Source organism: Aethalodelphis obliquidens, unplaced genomic scaffold, assembly GCF_003676395.1.
Source record: "Aethalodelphis obliquidens isolate GAN/ISIS:26980383/991018 unplaced genomic scaffold, ASM367639v1 scaffold95, whole genome shotgun sequence".
In the NCBI taxonomy this organism is placed as follows: Eukaryota; Metazoa; Chordata; class Mammalia; order Artiodactyla; family Delphinidae; genus Aethalodelphis; species Aethalodelphis obliquidens.
In genome coordinates this window covers 4,138,685-4,154,200 of record NW_020838039.1, presented here as the reverse complement: position 1 = coordinate 4,154,200, position 15,516 = coordinate 4,138,685, and the positions used below count along the sequence as shown (strand labels likewise).

Sequence of the window (15,516 nt, the reverse complement as noted above, 5' to 3'; positions counted from 1 at the left end):
TGCAGCCTGTGGAACGAAAACCACATTCACAGAAAGACAGACAAAATGAAAAGGCAGAGGACTATGTACTAGATGAAGGAACAAGATAAAACCCCAGAAAAACAACTAAACAAAGTGGAGATAGGCAACCTTCCAGAAAAAGAATTCAGAATAATGATAGTGAAGATGATCCAGGACCTCAGAAAAAGAATGGAGGCAAAGATCAAGAAGATGCAAGAAATGGTTAACAAAGACCTAGAAGAATTAAAGAACAAACAAACAGAGATGAACAATACAATAACTGAAATAAAAATATACTAGAAGAAATCAATAGCAGAATAACTGAGGCAGAAGAATGGATAAGTGACCTGGAAGACAGAATGGAGGAATTCATGGCTATGGGACAGAATAAAGTAAAAAGAATGAAAAGAAATGAAGGACAGCCTAAGAGACTACTGGGACAACATTAAACTCACCAACATTCACATTATAGGGGTCCCAGAAGGAGAAGAGAGAGAGAAAGGACCCAAGAAAATATTTGAAGAGATTACAGTCAAAAACTTCCCTAACATGGGAAAGGAAATAGCCACGCAAGTTCAGGAAGCACACAGAGTCCCAGGAAAGAGAAACCCAAGAAGAAACAAGCCAAAGCACATAGTAATCAAATTGACAAAAAATAAAGACAAAAAAAAGTATTAAAAGCAACAAGGGGAAAATAACAAGCAACATACAAGGGAACTCCCATAAGGTGAACAGCTGATTTCTCAGCAGAAACTCTACAAACCAGAAGGGAGTGGCATGATATATTTAAAGTGATGAAATGGAAGAACCTACAATCAAGATGACTCTACCTGGCAAGGATCTCATTCAGATTGGACAGAGAAATCAAAAGCTTTACAGATAAGCAAAAACTAAGAGAATTCAGCACCACCAAACCATCTAAAGGAACAAATGCTAAAGGAACTTCTCTAAGTGGGAAACACAATAGAAGAAAAGGACGTGCAAAAAGAAACTCAAAACAATTAAGAAAATGATAATAGGAACATACATATTGATAATTACCTTAAATATGAATGGATTAAATGCTCCAACCAAAAGACACAGGCTTGCTGAATGGATACAAAAACAAAACCCACATACATGCTGTCTACAAGAGACCCACTTCAGACCTAGGGACAGACACATACAGACTGAAAGTGAGGGGATGGAAAAAGATATTCCATGCAAATGGAAATCAAGAAAGTTGGAGTAGCAGTACTCATATCAGATAAAATAGACTTTAAAATAATGTTACAAGAGACAAGGAAGGACACTACATAATGATCAAGGGTTGAATCCAAGAAGAAGATATGACAATTATAAATATATATGCACCCAATATTGGGACACCTCAATACACAAGGCAAATGCTAACAGCTATAAAAGAGAAAATGGACAGTAACACAGTAATAGTGGGGGACTTTAACACCTCACTTACACCAATGGACAGATCATCAAATTAATAAGGAAACAGAAGCTTTAAGTGACACAATAGAACAGATAGATTTCATTGATATTTATATGACATTCCATCCGAAAACAGAAGATTACATTTTCTTCTCAAATGCACACAGAACATTACCCAGGATAGATCACATCTTGGGTCACAAATCAAGCCTCAGAAAATTTAAGAAAATCGAAATCATATCAAGCATCTTTTCTGATAGCAACATTATGAGATTGGAAATCAATTACAGGAAAAAAACTGTAAAAAACACAAATACATGGAGACTAAACACTGTACTACTAAATAACCAAGAGATCACTGAAGAAATCAAAGAAGAAATAAAAAAATACCTAGAGACAAATAACAACGAAAATGGACAACCCAAAACCTATGGGATGCAGCAAAAGCAGTTCTAAGAAGGAAGTTTATACCAATTCAATCACACCTGAAGAAACAAGAAAAATCTCAAATAAACAATCTAACCCTACACTTAAAACAGCTAGAGAAAGAAGAACAAAGAAAACCCAAAGTCATTAGAAGGAAAGAAATCATAAAGATAAGAGCAGAAATAAATGAAATAGAAATGAAGAAAACAATACCAAAGATCAATAAAACTAAAAGCTGGTTCTTTGAGAAGATAAACAAAATTGATAAACCCTTAGACAGACTCATCAAGAAAAAAAGTGAGAGGATGCAAATCAATAAAATTAGAAAAGAAAAAGGAGAAATTACAACTGACACTGCAGGAATACAAAGGATTATAAGAGACTACTACAAACAACTATATGCCAATAAAATAGACAACCACGAAGAAATGGACAAATTCTTGGAAAGGTACAATTTTCCAAGACTGAACCAGGAAGAATTAGAAAATCTAAACAAACCTAATACAAGTAATGAAATAGAAATGGTAATTTAATATCTTCCAACAAAGAAAAGTCAAGGACCAGATGGCTTCACAGGTGAATTCTATCAAACATTTAGAGAAGAGCTAACACTGATCCTTCTGAAACTCTTCCAAAAAATTGCAAAGAGAGAAACACTCCCAAATTCATTCTATGAAGCCACCATCACCCTAATACCCAAACCAGAAAAAGATATCTCACACACAAAAAATTACAGGCTAATATCACTGATGAACATAGATACAAAAATCCTGAACAAAATACTAGCAAACAGAATCCAACAGCACATTAAAAGGATCACACACCAGGATCAAGTGGGATTTATCCCAGTGATGCAAGGATTCTTCAATATACACAAATCAATCAATGTAATACACCACATTAACAAATTAAGGAATAAAAACTATATGATCACCTCAATAGATGCAGAAATGGATTTTGACAAAATTCAACACCAATTTATGATAAAAAGTCTCCAGAAAATAGGCATAGAGGGAACTTACCTCAATATAATAAAGGCCATATATGACAAACCGACAGCAAGCATCATACTCAATGGTGAAAAACTGAAAGTATTTCCAATAAGATCAGGAAAAAGAGAAGGATGTCGACTCTCACCACTCTTATTCAACATAGTTTTGGAAGTCCTAGCCACAGCAATCAGAGAAGAAAGAAAATTAAAGGAATAGAAATTGGAAAAGAAGAAGTAAAACTGTCACTGTTTGCCGATGACATGGTGCTATACATGGAAAATCCTAAAGACGCCACCAGAAAACTACTAGAACTAATCAATGAATTTAGTAAGGTTGCAGGATACAAAATTAATGCACAGAAATCTCTGGCATTCCTATATACCAACAATGAAAAATCAGAAAGAGAAATTAAGGAAACACTCACGTTTACCATTGCAACAAAAAGAATAAAATACCTAGGAATAAACCTGCCTAAGGAGGTGAAAGACTTGTACTCAGAAAACTATAAAACACTTATGAAAGAAATCAAAGATGACATAAACAGATGGAGAAATATACCATGGTCTTGGATTGGAAGAATCAATATTGTGAAAATGACTATACTACCCAAAGCAATCTACAGGTTCAATGCAATCCCTATCAAATTACCAATAGCATTCTTCACAGAATTAGAACAAAAAATCTTACAATTCGTATGGAGACACAAAAGACCCTGAATAGCCAAAGCAATCTTGAGAAAGAAAAACTGAGTTGGAGGAATCAGGCTCCCTGACTTCAAACTACAGCACAAAGCTACAGTAATCAAGACAGTATAGTATTGGCACAAAAACAGAAATATAGATGAGTGGTACAGGGTAGAATGCCCCGTGATAACCCCATGCACATATAGGCATCTAATTTATGACAAAGGAGGCAAGAACATACAATGGAGAAAAGAGCCTCTTCAATAAGTGGTGCTGGGAAAACTGGATAGCTACATGTAAAAGAATGAAATTAGAACACTACCCAACACCATATACAAAAATAAACTCCAAATGGATTAAGGACTTAAATGTAAGACCAGACATTATAAAACTGTTAGAGGAAAACTTAGGAAAAACACTCTTTGACATAAACCACAGCAAGATCTTGTTTGACCCCACCTCCTTGATTAACAGAAATAAAAACAAAAATAAACAAATGGGACTTAAGTAAACTTAAAAGCTTTTGCACAGCAAAGGAAACCATAAAGAAGACAAAAGACAACCCTCCGGGGCTTCCCTGGTGGCGCAGTGGTTGAGAGTCTGCCTGCCGATGCAGGGGACGCGGGTTTGTGCCCCAGACCGGGAAAATCCCACATGCTGCAGAGCAGCTGGGCCCGTGAGCCATGGCCGCTGAGCCTGCGCGTCCGAGCCTGTGCTCTACAACGGGAAAGGCCACAACAGTGAGAGGCCTGCGTACCAAAAAGAAGAAGAAGAAAAAAAAAGACAACCCTCCGAACGGGAGAAAATATTTGCAAATGAAACAATAGACAAAGGATTAATCTCCAAAATATACAAACAGCTCATGCAGCTAAATCTAAAAAAAAAAAACAAACAATCCAGTTAAAAAATGGGTGGAAGACCTAAATAGACATTTCACCAAGGAAGACATACAGATGGCCAAGAGGCACATGAAAAGACGCTCAACATCACTAATTATTAGAGAAATGCAAATCAAAACTATAATGAGATATCACCTCACCCTGGTCAGAATGGTCATTATGAAAAAACCTGGAAACAATAAATGCTGGAAAGGGTGTGGTGAAAAGGGAACCCTCCTACACTGTCAGTGGGAATGTAAATTGATACAAACACTATGGAAAACAGTATGGAGCTTCCTTAAAAAACTAAAAGTAGAACTACCATATGACCCAGCAATCCCACTACTGGGCATATACCCTGAGAAAACCATAATTCAGAAAGAGACATGCACCACAATGTTCCTTGCAGCACTATTTACAACAGCCAGGACATGGAACCAACCTAAATGTCCACTGACAGATGAATGGATAAAAAAGATGTGGCACATATATACAATGGAATATTACTCAGCCATAAAATGAAATGAAATTGAGTTATTTGTAGTGAAGTGGATGGACCTAGAGTCTGTCATACAGAGTGAAGTAAGTCAAGAGAAAAATAAATACCTTATGCAAAAGCATATATATGGAATGTAAAAAAAAAATGGTACAATGCACCTAGTTTCAGGGCAGGAATAAAGACGTAGACATAGAGAATGGACTTGATGACATGGGGTGGGAGGGTGACGCTGGGGTGAAGTGAAAGTAGCATCGACATATATACACTACTGAATGTAAAATAGTTGGCTGGTGGGAAGCAGCAGCATAGCGCAAGGAGATTGGCTCAGTGCTTTGTGATGACATACAGGGGTGGGATAGGGAGGATGGGAGGAAAGCTCAAGAGGGAGGGGATATGGGGATATGTGTATGCATATGGCTGATTTGCTTTGTTGTGCAACAGAAACTAACATGGTATTGTGAAGCAATTATAACTCCAATAAATATCTATTTACAAAATACAAAAAGAAATGGCTCCATGTTTTAAGAAAAATAAGAGCAATTAAGTTTTTTGGTAAAATTTGAAATATTCTTGTGTTCTAAATCAAGTCAGTGTGTATTGAAATACTAGAAATTAAATGTGAGTTGGAGGTAAAGAGGAAAAAGTTGACGGTATATTGTGTAGGCCAGTATGGTAACATCTCTCATAGTTAAAATGCACATATCTTTCAATCCAGCAATCCAGTTGTCAGCGTTGATGCTACCATTATACTTTTCCACATGTAAAATCACATGTACAAAATTCTTCCCTGCAGTATTTTTGTGAGGAAATCCAATGAGGGAAACGGTGCAGTCCTGGCTTGAATAAGGTAAACTGCTAACCAGAGACACAGAAAATGATTTTCCTGGGACAGCCTTTCAGATATACTTTATTGATTCCAATCTCAAGGTTTTTCAAAGACTCTGTAACCAACTGAAATTGTTTTCTCTAATGATCTATCCAGATGGTCCAAGGCAGAATACCCCAACTGGCCTCTGAGCACTGCCAGGTAGTCAGCAGCTTACCTAAGGATAGAAAAATACAGGTCACATATACACATTGTCAGCACATTTTTCTTCTTCCTTTTGCCTTTTTTTCTTTCCTCTTATATAATTCCTGTTGGCTTTTTTTTTCTTTCATTTTTAGATGAAATCAATCTATTGCTTGGTTTCCCCTGTATACGAGTAAAATAGCATGTTAGTGTTAAAATTACTGTATAGCTGATCTATTACTTGACACTGTAATACCAAAGGATTGGAAAGAAATTGTCTTTCAAAAGGGAACTGTTTGAATACACTATCAAATATCCATGTAATGTAATAGCATGGAGCTATAAATAAGAACAGGGTAATTCTATATGCATTAATCTGGGAAGTTTTCCAAGATATAAGCAATGTGCAGAATAGTACATGTAGTATACTATCATTTGAAGGGGTTAAGAGAACAAATAATTATATACTTTTAATATATGCGACATCTTTGGAAGGACAAACAAAAAACTATTAATGACAGTTGCTTTCTGGAAAGGGATACCAGGGGCTGAGAACAGTAGACTTATTTTTTACTGTATACTTTTTTGTAACTGGTTAAGTGGGTTCTGCACTCAGATTCCGATGTGTGGAGGTTTTCCCACACCACCAATAAGCAATTCTGTGACACAAGTTGGGTGTCTACAATTCAACTCCATTCTGACAATATAAGGGCTCAGTTCCTCAAGATTGTGTTGTGTTCACACCCCAGTCCCCCACCCCAGTTCAGATGCCAATCACAAGCCCAGGTTATCACCTGTGCTTCTGACCAATGGGGCTGCAGATTGAAGGTTCCCATGACCCCCTTCTTGGGTTGGTTTAATTTGCTAGAGTTTTCACAGAACTTGGATAAACATTTTACTCACTAGATTACTGGTTTATTATAAAAATATATAATTAAGGAACTGCTAGATGCAAGAGATACATAGGGAAAGATATGGGTAAGGGCACAGAGCTTCCATGCCCTCTCCAGGCATGCTACTCTCTCCAAATTTCCACGTGTTCACCAACCCTGAAGCACTCTGAACCCGTCCTTTTGAGGTTTTATGGAGGTTTCATTACATAAACATGATTGATTAAATTATCAGACATAGTCAATTGATTCAACCTCCAACCACTTTCCCTTCCCCAGAGGTTAGGGGGTAGGACTGAAAGTTCCAATTCTCCAATCACATAGTTGGGTCTCCTGGCAACCAGCCTCCATCCTTAAGTTACCTAAGGGCTTTCCAAAAGTGACCTCATTACCATAACACAAGACATCTATGTTGCTGTCATCACTTATTAGAAAATTCCAAGGGTTTTAGGAGCTCTGTGCCAGAAATGGGGATGAAGACCTATACATATACATATATATATATATATGTATATATAAAAATGTATATATTATATATATAAATATATATATACTTACATATGTATGTATTTTTCTTATTATAAATCACAATAAAACACTTGTGAATTCAGTATTTTGTGAATCTATCAGCTGTTAGCTCTGGAATAGAATATTAAGTTTGTGTTTTGCTTGACAAACATTGATCTTCCCATATATTTATTGATATGCAAAATTAGAAAGTTGCTGGAAAAAGAGTGAAAAAAAGGTCACATGGGGCAAGCAACTTCCCAGAAGTAAAAACACAGAGAAATCTCTTTTGTTACCATTACCCCTGGACATGATATACTGAAGTAGCCCCTACTAAATATGGTGGGAGAAGGCAGAAAAGACTCACCAAACAGCAAGGGAAGTGGTCATTGGACTTGTGTGTGATTGGGCTTAATACCAGGCATTGGTTGTCATAAGACGTGACTGCATCCTGGTAAACATCATGGCCCAGGCTTGAAGTGCCCCTTGAATGAAACTGTGTCATGGGGTTTTGTAGGTATACATTAATTAAGGAGCAAGCAGGGTCAGACATATACTCAGGTCAATCAGCATCTCTTTCCCCTAATCTCTTCACTAGGCTCTGAAATGTCTAGGACCAATTCCCTCAAATCTATCACCACCCCTCACACCCCAAAATCTTTCACCTTCATGCTTATCTGAATATAAGGCATCACCACCCATCCATTGGCTCAGGCTATGATGAAACCCTGAAGTCGCTGTTGACTTTTCTCTATCCTTCATATCTCCTACTCAGTCCATTAGAAAAGTCTATTTTTCTACCATCCAACTGTATCTTAAATCCAACCACTTCTTATTACCTCCACTGCTACAACCCCAGACCAAGTCTCCATCAATCTCTACCAGGACAGGAAAGAAATCTTCCAACAAGCTATCCCCCACACAGGAGCCTGAGGGAGCTTTTTAAAGTACATGTCAGATCATTTAGGTCCCAAACTAAAACCTTCCCATTGCACTTGGAATTAAATTCAGACTCCTTAAAACGGCTTCTAACTCTTTTTATATGCTAGAGCCTACGTACCTTTCTGGCTTCATTTCCTTACTCTCTGCTCCTTGTTCATCACCAAGCAATGTTGGCTTTTTTCCTCCTCAAAGCCTTCGCACTCAGTGTGCCCTCTGCTTGGACCATTCTTCCAACAGTCATCCTGGGGTTGTCTTCTCATCATTTCAGGTCACAACTCAAATATTGTTTCTTCAGAGATGCCTCCTCTATTCTTATTGCTAAAAAAAAATTGCTAAAAATCTTCTAGATCCCAGTCATGCTTTATCACATTAAATTATTTTAACTTCTTCACAGAATTTATCAGAGACTAAAATTATTTTGTTTTTTGTTCAGTGATTTCTGTTTGTCTCCTCCCAACTTGCATATAAGTTCCCGTGTCTGTCTATTACTGCCATATCCCAAAAGCTTCATAAAAGAGTCTGGCATATGGCAGCTTGTTCACCACTTGATGAACTAACAGTTTTGATATGGAACAATCAACATCTGGTAGCATTTGTGGAGATCACAATCACAAGCTTTAGAAGTGTAACTCTGAGCTCTAGATCTACTGAGAAACAAGTAGCTACAGAGTGACCACTCCCTCCACTCATCAGGGTCGAGGCACAGCTGCAGGGTCTGGATTCAGCATCCACACTTGGGCATATCTGAATTTCAGCCCTAGTTAAAAAAATAATTCTACTCAGGATTCATTCTTTAAACCAGAGGTCCCCAACTCCTGGGCTGCAGACAGGTATTTGTCAGTGGCCTGTTAGGAACTGGGCCGTACAGCAGGAGGTGACCAGTGAGCGAGCAAAGCTTCATCTGCTGCTCCCCATCGCTCGCATTACCACCTGAACCATCCCCATCTCCGCCCCCAGTCCGTGGAAAAATTGTCTTCCCCAAAACCAGTCCCTGGTGCCAAAAAGGTTGGGGACCACTGCTTAAGACTGAATGAGCCAGTGAGCCCTAGTCTGGCTCCCCTCTTTCCTTTTCTTTCTTTCTTCCTTTCTCTCTCTTTCCTTTCTTTCTTTTTCTTTCCTTTCTTCCCCTTCCTTCCTCTCTTTCTTCCTTTTTTTCTTTTTCATTGTTGTTGCTTAAAAGGAGTACACCAAGGGCTTCCCTGGTGGCGCAGTGGTTGAGAATCCGCCTGCTGATCCAGGGTACGTGGGTTCGTGCCCCGTTCCGGGAGGATCCCACGTGCCGCGGAGCAGCTGGGCCCGTGGGCCATGGCCGCTGAGCCTGCGCGTCCGGAGCCTGTGCTCCGCAGTGGGAGGGGCCGCAGCGGTGAGAGGCCCACGTACCGGAAAAAAAAAAAAAAAAAAAAAAAAAGTAAAAAAATAAGAAGTACACCAAGAAAAAAGAAGAGAGTTTTCTTGATAGGGCTCAATCTATTTAACTGTAAATATTAGAATATACATAAGCTTTCCCAACATAATGCAATCACTTTTTAAGTGTACAGTTACATAATTTGGAGGATATTCACATGGTTGTGCAAACAATCTCCAGAACTCTTCGTATCTTGCAAAACTGAAATTCTGTACCCATTAAACTCCCATTCCATGTCTTATAGTCCTGGCAGTATGAATCTGTTCCTAGCTTTACTTATGAAATTTATCTGTAGCACTGATGTGATCTTACAAAGCGATCCATGACACTTTTCTCAACTTGTACATGCACTGCAGCAAGAAGGCTAATCCTCAGAGTGTGAAACCTCCTGAGTGACTGTCTCAAAGCCTAAGTTCCATAACCCACTGGATGTTTTGACATTTTAATACTAGATACAGGCGTTTGACTAACTCCTTAAATATTCTGAATTATTTTTTCATTTCACAAATTTAATGAGGTCTACCATCACTAATAACAAGGCTATTGACTACAAGAATGTTGACTGTATTATTACTTATTATAGTCAACATTCTTAAGGAAACAAATTGCTCAAAAATAGGTTAAATAAATTGTAGTTGCATCAAAGATTATTTGAAAGGTGTAATAACATGGAAATATGTTCATTATATACTGTTGAGTGGAAAAAAATCTGGTTACCAAATATGTAGTTTGATCTCATTTTTAAAGAATAAAAATATGTATGTTTGAATATATGCATGTATGTGCATGTGTTGTATTTTATATAATATACACACATACCTTTACACACATATGTATACAGACATATAGCAGCATGGTAGAGCAATAGAGACACAGAGAAAATTAGAGGAGAAAAGAGAGGGAACTGTACCTCTACATTATTGACAGCTTAATTTCATGTATGGAGGAAAATGAACTAGAAAATAAAAACTGGAAGAAAACAAAATAATTATGATTGTCTTTGGGAAAAGACAATGTGGGTAATTTTTGCTATTTGCATTTTCTAGTTATTAATAATTATATACTTACATTACCTTTGTAATTTGTGTAGTGTTTTAAGTAAAAAAGTTTTATATCCAAATTTTCAGTGATTTTTAATAAGATATATCAACAAAATGATTATTTCACCTTTAGCCCACAAATATAACTCATGCCATATTTTCTATCATTATGAAATACATTTGGGCACAGTCAATAAATAATATCACCCAATAAAATAAATCTTGTATGGTTCACTTTAATTAAACCTTACATGAAAATATGCTACTAAAAAGCAGACATTAAACACATCTCCTAAAATAATTCTTAAAACATCCTAAATCCAATACCAAGGATTTAGTTGACACAAGTTAACATTATACAACTATATGTAACACATGTTTCAAAATAACCAAATCACAGGAAATTTTAAAGTAAAAAGAATTCAGAGAAGTCTTCAGTTAAATGTTACATAGTATTCATTATTTCTGTCAGCCAATGTACCTAGGAAGCAGGATAATTGATAGTACCTTTGCTTTGTGTAGAATGGAGGCATATGGGTTTAAATACTTTTTAATAGAGCACTATTGAAAGTAGAGTCAAAATTAAATCAGGAAAATGTGTTTTCTGTTTTAGTTTATTCTTGGGAGCTATTTTGACAAACATCAATTTCTCCTATTTTGTAAAATTCTTTTTCTCTACTGTATCTTAGCCCATGACTCAGGATTTTAAAAATGTCAGTATTCCCCCACATTTTCAGTGACAGTGTAGGTGCACAAACAGCTCTGATCTGGTGGACAGTTATGGAGAAGGCCGTGAAAGAGCAAGGGCACATCTGAGAGGATAAAAATCAATGACATTAATAATAATCACAGTTACAAGAGTTAGTGCAAAACTTTTATCAGATTATCAAAATTGTGGAATGGTGGACAGTCTACAGCTGGGAAACCTGATACCTGAGTTGTCACTCTAGATTTCTTAGTCATTTGTGTGAGCCTGAGCAAGTCAGAGGCTTTGGAAATCAGTTTCTTCAATTTAGAAATAAGTCTGGGCCAGGCTTATTAAAATTCCTTTCAGATTCACAGTTATATCACTCTAAGGTACATATACCTTTGGACACCTAACTACTATCAGGTACTGCTTTGGCAACATGAAAAATATCAGTTTCAATACTATATAAAACAATAAATGAACTACTAACCAAAATGTGGTACAATACAAACCACTGGAATATTGTTATCCCTGAACAGTTCTTATTTTCTTACATTAAGAAAATTTTAACCTCCTACTGATCTAAAATGCCATATTGTTTCTTTTTATTTGTCACTTATTTTCTTGGTTATTATGAAACTTCATTTCTGAATAAAATTTTATTTTTTAGTATTATTATTTAAGTTTCTAGGGAAATTATTCTCAGTAATGTTTTAAAATATTCATTAAATTCCTATTTACTTTAAATGTCAGCATTCTTTAAGTGCTCAATACAGTTTACACAACTAGAAGTTTAATCTGAAAATCTATAGGCTTTTAGTGTCTTTCATTTGAATTAACATTCCCTCATAATAAAAACTTAATGAAAGTTAATGATATTGATATCTGATAATTTCTAAAGAAATATGGGGAAAGCATACACTTTAAATAGACAAATATATTCAGGAGAATATTACCTGGCTTGATTCTCCCCTTTGGATCTCAGAAAGTAAATAGCACTGTATTTTCATCCAGCTCTGAGAACTCAGCTTTATTTCTGCTATAGGCAAAGAGGTGATTTCATTCAACTAGACAATTCAATCAGCACAGCTTGCTGTAAACAGGAAATAATATATTATTTAGCGTAGCAAGATGAAAATCCCATTTGAGGGAAATGACTTGTTGGGTCTTTGCAAACACCTCAATTTCCCTTTTCACTGACCTCACAAGTAATGGTAAGGAATTAGTATTTAGATTTCTTTTTAGAAGGTCCCAAACGCAGGTCACCTCTATATTCTCTTTTGCGTGCTACAACCTAGACTGGTAAGGAAAGCAGAGATTTCTTCTTATATGCCAACCAAGTGAAATGTTAACTCATCATTATCAGCCTCATCCATGTTAACCTTCTCACAAACATGAGGTGGGGAAACAAACGGCTCAAGGTAGGAAGTAAGTGAAAACAATGAACATTTATTAAGTCTTTTCTTATGTGCCATATTCTTTATATTAATTAACTTCAATTCTCACAACTCAGAGGTGATAACAGTTAATCCACTATGCATGATAAATTAGAAGAAAATGTTCAGAATGCTTAAGTCAATATTTAATGTGAAATCTATGACACACACACTTAAGATCTCACATTCATAAAAGTAGCTGTACATTTTTCTATTTTTCCTTCTACTTCCCTGGAATTTGCAAATATCTTTTAAGCCCTGAATAGAATTCAATACAATAAATACTTAATCTTTTCTGTTTGGTACTGTGGGGGACACACAAATGAACTAAGGGAGGCCCTAAATCCCATACTGATACTGCTGGTAATTAGTTCAATTTCACGACAGATTCTCCTAGTTCCAGTAGTATAAAAAGGCTTCCAGTTTTATTTATGAAATTTTTAAATTTATCTGTAGCACTGATGTGATCTTACAAAGTGATCCACGACACCTTTCTTACCTTGCACATCCACTGCAGCAAGAAGGCTAATCCTCAGAGTGTGAAACCTCCTGAGTAACTGTCTGAAAGCCTAAGTTCCATAACCCGCTGGGTGCTCTGACATTCTAATACTAGACACGGGCATTTGACTAACTCCATAAATACTATGAATTATTTTTTTCATTTTGAAGATCTAATGAGGTTAACTGTTTCTAATAACAAACAGCTATTTCTTAAAGGAAAGATAATCTCTGGGAAACAATACATGATTTTAGGATCTGAGAAGTAAAATGTGTTTTTAAGGTTGATATAATACAGAGGTCTTGACAGAATTTACAGTTCTCTGAGGTCACATGAGAGCATGAACATGAGCATCTGAATTCTAGAGGTAGAGAGACTTTATTAGCTCTAATCCCAGCTCAGTCACATGCTAAATGAGTGGCAAGTTCTTTGATTTCTCTGAGTCTCAGTATTTTTATCTGCAAAATGAAGCTAATAACACGTACTCTGAATAGTTGTTGTAAAGATCAAAAATAATACTTGTAAAGATCTAGTAGAGAGGATACAACAGGTACTTCATAAATAGTAACTTTTTTCTCATCTATCATTGCATTGCATCATTGGCTGCAGTAGCATTTCAACTCTGAGAGCATATATTTGGTCTGTGATAAACTAGTTGACCAGTTCAAGTATGAGTCCGATTAATGAGGATATGCAGAGATCAAATAAATAGATTCTTTGGACATTTTCTACAAATTACCTTCCCATACAGCTGTCTTCTAAATATAAGGTAGATGGCTCTGGATTAGCTAAGAGGACAAAAATTGCCATTATCATCTTTATGGCTTTAGTTTGGGAAATAAAAATAGTGATAATGACCTTGGACTCTTGTGGAATTTCCATAAGTAATGTATATAATTACCATGAAATGGACATCTTTTGATATCAATGAAATAGTAAAGTGAGATAGAATTTAGGAAGACACATTTCAGAGGTCTGCTCATTATAAAGCGCCTATGACTGTCACTTAAGCAAAAACAGATAAAGTATACTCATATTAAAACATATGGCAACATTCTTAAAGAAAATGCCTCAGTGATTGCATGATTCTACTGAACTACTGCCTCAGTTGACCAAAAGTCTAACTTGCACAGTGCAAATGCAACTACTTTGAGCTAAAGATTAGTTTTAGAAGAAATAATATTTGCATACTCCCCAGTGACCATTCATTTTAAAACCCGAATCTAGAGGTGCAATCATTCGCAAAATCAATTATTTCATGATTATGGTACCTAGATGGTTTTCTTTTTATATTGGAGAATAAACATACTAATAACATGCACAGGTTAGGGAAAGTGATCATGGATCATCAGACTATACAAATGATCAGGACATGAAAAAGGGTTATGTATTTCAATGGTAAAAGCAATATGATTATTAGCTCTTCATTTGAAGCAGTTTATCTACAGTTCAAAAATGCTTTCAATGCTTTCACTGATTAAACTGTAAAGCATCTTTTTCATTGTCAGCAGAAGTGACCGGCATTTAATTATTAAAATAGACTCTTCTAACTATAAATAATTGAATTAATAGTTTTAAATTTAGTTTGGCTAAAATTGGTGAATTGATAAATAACTAAATAATGCAAGAATAAGAATTATCAAAACACTTTTGAGAACACAGTTCTGCTTGGAGGGCTCCATGGAGGAAGTGCCTCATTTTCAAGAAAGGGATGATGTTTCTTTTGTTTCCGTTCAATTCTTTCCTTCCTTTCTTTTTTTTCCTAAAGAGAAAATAGAAAACTATTTATATATAAATTTATATACAAATATGACCATTATTTTCAAATCAAGTTTCTTGCTGAAGAACAAAATAATCATTATAAGGTATTTAAATGTCATTTGCTAGCTTAATTGGTTATAAAGTAATTAACAGCTAGGGAATATTGCTAATTTATGAGCATACTATCAATAGGCGTTAACGCACCACTTAATTTTTAAAATATTAAAAGTGATAATATTTAAAAATTATGTAAAATAGGAAAAAAAGACCTGTAATCCCATAATTCAAAGAGAATAATTATTAGAAGTTAGTGATGACTTTCTGAGAACAGAGTCTCAGAAATAAATTTACTGGGTGCAAAGGTTGAATATGTGATGGCAGCAGAGGATACTTCACAGTGTTTAAAAATATTTGAATATTGAGGTTCATGTTTCTT

General features: G+C 35.8%; 1 protein-coding gene and 1 long non-coding RNA gene across 2 annotated transcripts in view; both read right to left on the bottom strand.

Moving 5' to 3' along the window:
- Nucleotides 1–5,791: 5,791 nt before the first annotated feature.
- Nucleotides 5,792–9,406, bottom strand: LOC113614385 (uncharacterized). Its single transcript, XR_003430604.1, has 2 exons — nucleotides 7,677–9,406; nucleotides 5,792–5,946 (listed from the first exon to the last, which is right to left on the bottom strand). It is a non-coding gene; the product is annotated as an uncharacterized LOC113614385 (long non-coding RNA).
- Nucleotides 9,407–12,813: 3,407 nt separating this feature from the next.
- MAP9 (microtubule associated protein 9) overlaps nucleotides 12,814–15,516 on the bottom strand; it is a 35,430-nt gene continuing 32,727 nt past the window's right edge. The window contains exon 14 of the mRNA XM_027095921.1: nucleotides 12,814–15,081. Coding sequence (XP_026951722.1) covers nucleotides 14,959–15,081 — 123 coding nt within the window. The 3' untranslated portion in view covers nucleotides 12,814–14,958. The remainder of the gene's footprint in view (nucleotides 15,082–15,516) is intronic.